The sequence below is a fragment of the Lycium ferocissimum genome, chromosome 4 (assembly GCF_029784015.1).
Source record: "Lycium ferocissimum isolate CSIRO_LF1 chromosome 4, AGI_CSIRO_Lferr_CH_V1, whole genome shotgun sequence".
Lineage (NCBI taxonomy): Eukaryota > Viridiplantae > Streptophyta > Magnoliopsida > Solanales > Solanaceae > Lycium > Lycium ferocissimum.
Genome location: NC_081345.1, coordinates 68,658,391 through 68,661,375, shown reverse-complemented (window position 1 = coordinate 68,661,375; position 2,985 = coordinate 68,658,391). Strand labels below are relative to the sequence as shown.

Genomic DNA, 2,985 nt, shown 5'->3' with positions numbered 1-2,985 from the left:
CCCGATCGTGACATTGATTTCTGTATCGATGTGGACTCGGGTACTCGTCCTATTTTCATTCCACCATATCGGATGGCACCTTCTGAGTTGAGAGAACTTAAGGAACAATTGAAGGATTTATTGAGCAAGGGGTTCATTAGACCGAGCGTCTCCCCTTAAGGTGCTCCAGTGTTATTTGTGAAGAAGAAATATGGGACCATGAGGATGTGCATTGATTACCGCCAGCTGAACAAGGTCACTCTCCGGAACAATTGCCCTATGCCTCGTATTGATGATCTATTTAACCAGCTTCAGGGTGCTTCAGTGTATTCTTAGATTGATTTGCGTTCCGACTATCATCAGTTGAAGATTAGGGCGGAGGATATTCCGAAGACAGCATTTCGGACGAGCTATGACCACTATGAGTTTCTAGTGATGTTTTTCGGGCTTACCAATGCCCCAACTGCATTTATGACCTTGATAAATGACATCTTTAGGTTGTTCCTTGATTCTTTTGTGATTGTGTTTATTGATGACATCTTGGTGTATTCCAAGAGTAGAGTGGAGCATAAGAGCCATCTTCGTACCGTCCTTGGGATGTTGAAGAAACATAGTCTGTTTGCTAAATTTTCAAAGTGTAAGTTTTGGTTAGAGTCTGTAGCATTCTTAGGCCATGTGGTTTCCAAGGAGGGGATTATGGTTGATCCACAGAAGATTGAGGCCGTGAGGGGTTGGGCGAGGCCCACTACCGTTATCGAGATTCGTAGTTTTGTGGGTTTAGCCAGTTATTACCATCATTTTGTAAAGGGTTTTGCTGCCATTGCTTCATTCTTGACTCAATTCACTCAAAAGGATGTTCCCTTCCAGTGGACGGATGATTGTGAGGAGAGCTTTCAAAAGCTCGAAGCTTTTTAACCACAGCCCGATCCTAGCCTTACCTGTGGAGGGCAAGGACTTCGCGGTCTATTGTGATGCTTCTCGTATGGGTTTGGGTACGGTGTTGATGCAGGAGGGTAGAGTGATAGCTTATGCTTCCCGCCAGTTGAAGTTTCACGAGAAGAATTACCGTACCCATGATTTGGAGTTGTTGGTCGTGGTCTTTGCTTTGAAGCTTTGGAGGCATTACTTGTACGGCGTCCATTGTGAGGTTTTTACCGATCACCGTAGCCTTCAAAGATGTGTTTATCCAGAGAGATCTTAATTCTAGGCAGCGCCGATTGATAGAGCTCCTGAAGGATTATGACATCTCTATTTTGTATCACCCTAGTAAAGCCAATGTGGTGGCTGATACCTTGAGTCGCAAGGCAGTGAGTATGGGAAGGTTAGCTCGATTTGTTGTTTCCAAGCATTCGTTGGCCATGGAGGTTCAGACTCTGGCCAACAGTTTCGTTCGTCTTGACATCTCGACCCCGGGCAGGATTTTGGCTTGTATAGAGGCGAGATCATCGCTATTGGATCGGATCAAGGCTCATCAGTTTGAGGATTCTTAGTTGAGCAAAATCCGAGATAGGGTGTCGAAAGGTGAGGCTAAGGAGGCTGTGATTGACTCTGACGGCATTCTGAGGATTAGAGGGCGCGTATGCATTTCTCGTGTTGGTGATCTCATTCAGTTGATCTTATCTGAGGCCCACAACTCTCGCCTTTCCATTCATCTAGGAGTGACCAAGATGTACCGTGACTTGAGACAAAGACTATTGGTGGCGCCGTATGAAGAGGGATATAGTTGATTTTGTGGCTAAGTGTGGGAATTGTCAACAGGTAAAGTACGACCCGGTAGGGTATTTAAGAGGATGCCCATTCCTGAGTGGAAGTGTGAGAGGATTACCATGGACTTTGTCACCGGTCTTCCAAAGACCCTTGGCAAGTTTGATTCTATTTGGGTGATAGTGGATCGATTGACTAAGTCCGCTCACTTTGTTTCGGTTCAGGTTTCTTATACCGCGAAGAAGTTAGACAAGATGTATATTCGAGATATTATGAGATTACATGGGATCCCTATTTTTGTTGTATCTGATTGGGGTACTATCTTCACTTCCCGATTCTGGAGAGCATTTCATGACGAGTTGGGTACCCGATTGGACTTTAGTATAGCTTTCCGTCCCCAGACCGATGGCCAGTTCGAGCAGACCATTCAAGTGCTCTAGGACATGTTGAGAGCGTGTGTTATTGACTTTGGCGGTCATTGGGATCAACACTTGCCTTTGGTAGTGTTTGCGTACAACAACAGTTATCAATCGAGTATTGGTATGGCGCTCTTTGAGGCCTTATATGGTAGGAGGTGTAGATCTCCGATTGGTTGGTTCGATGGGTTCGAGGCTCGACCTGGGAGCATGGATATATTGAGGGAGTCCCTTGAGAGAGTGAGAGTTATTCAGGCAAGACTTGTGGCGGCTCAGAGCCGGCAGAAGGTGTATGCAGACCGGAAGGTTCGGGATTTGAATTTTGCTATTGGTGATAAGGTTCTATTGAAGGTTTCACCAATAAAGGGTGTTATGAGGTTTGGTAAGAGGGGCAAGTTGAGCCCTAGATACATTGGCCTGTTTGAAATCATGGATTGTGTAGGAGTTTTAGCTTATGAGTTAGCATTGCCGCCAGGCTGGGCGGGACTCCATCCGGTCTTTTATGTCTTGATGCTGAAGAGATACCACGCCGATGGTACCTACATTGTCCGTTGGGATTCTATGTTGCTTGATGAGAATTTGACTTATGAGGAGGAGCCTATCGCAATCCTAGATAGGCAAGTTCCAAAAATGATGTCCAAGGAGATTGCTTCTGTGAAGGTGCAATAGAAGCATCGCCCTGTGGAAGAGGCTACTTGGGAGACTAATGTTATACTCCGAATCTTCGAAGAGCACTTATCAAATTTGAAACATAAGTACGTTGAGTTAGGGTTAAGTAAAACTACTTTGGAATATAAGTAGCAAGCATTATTAAATATATTTAATGAGTGAAGGATGTATACAAGGTATACCGGAAGGTTTTATAAGGAAATGAGTGGAAGAAATG

At 44.8% G+C, this 2,985-nt stretch overlaps 1 protein-coding gene across 1 annotated transcript; it reads left to right on the top strand.

The window, feature by feature from the left end:
- The first annotated feature begins 2,309 nt into the window (after positions 1–2,309).
- LOC132054295 (uncharacterized) lies at positions 2,310–2,768 on the top strand. The gene is made up of 2 exons (XM_059446337.1): positions 2,310–2,430; positions 2,542–2,768. Exons 1-2 carry the CDS (start codon positions 2,310–2,312, stop codon positions 2,766–2,768), a joined length of 348 nt encoding a protein of 115 aa, XP_059302320.1.
- Positions 2,769–2,985: the final 217 nt, after the last annotated feature.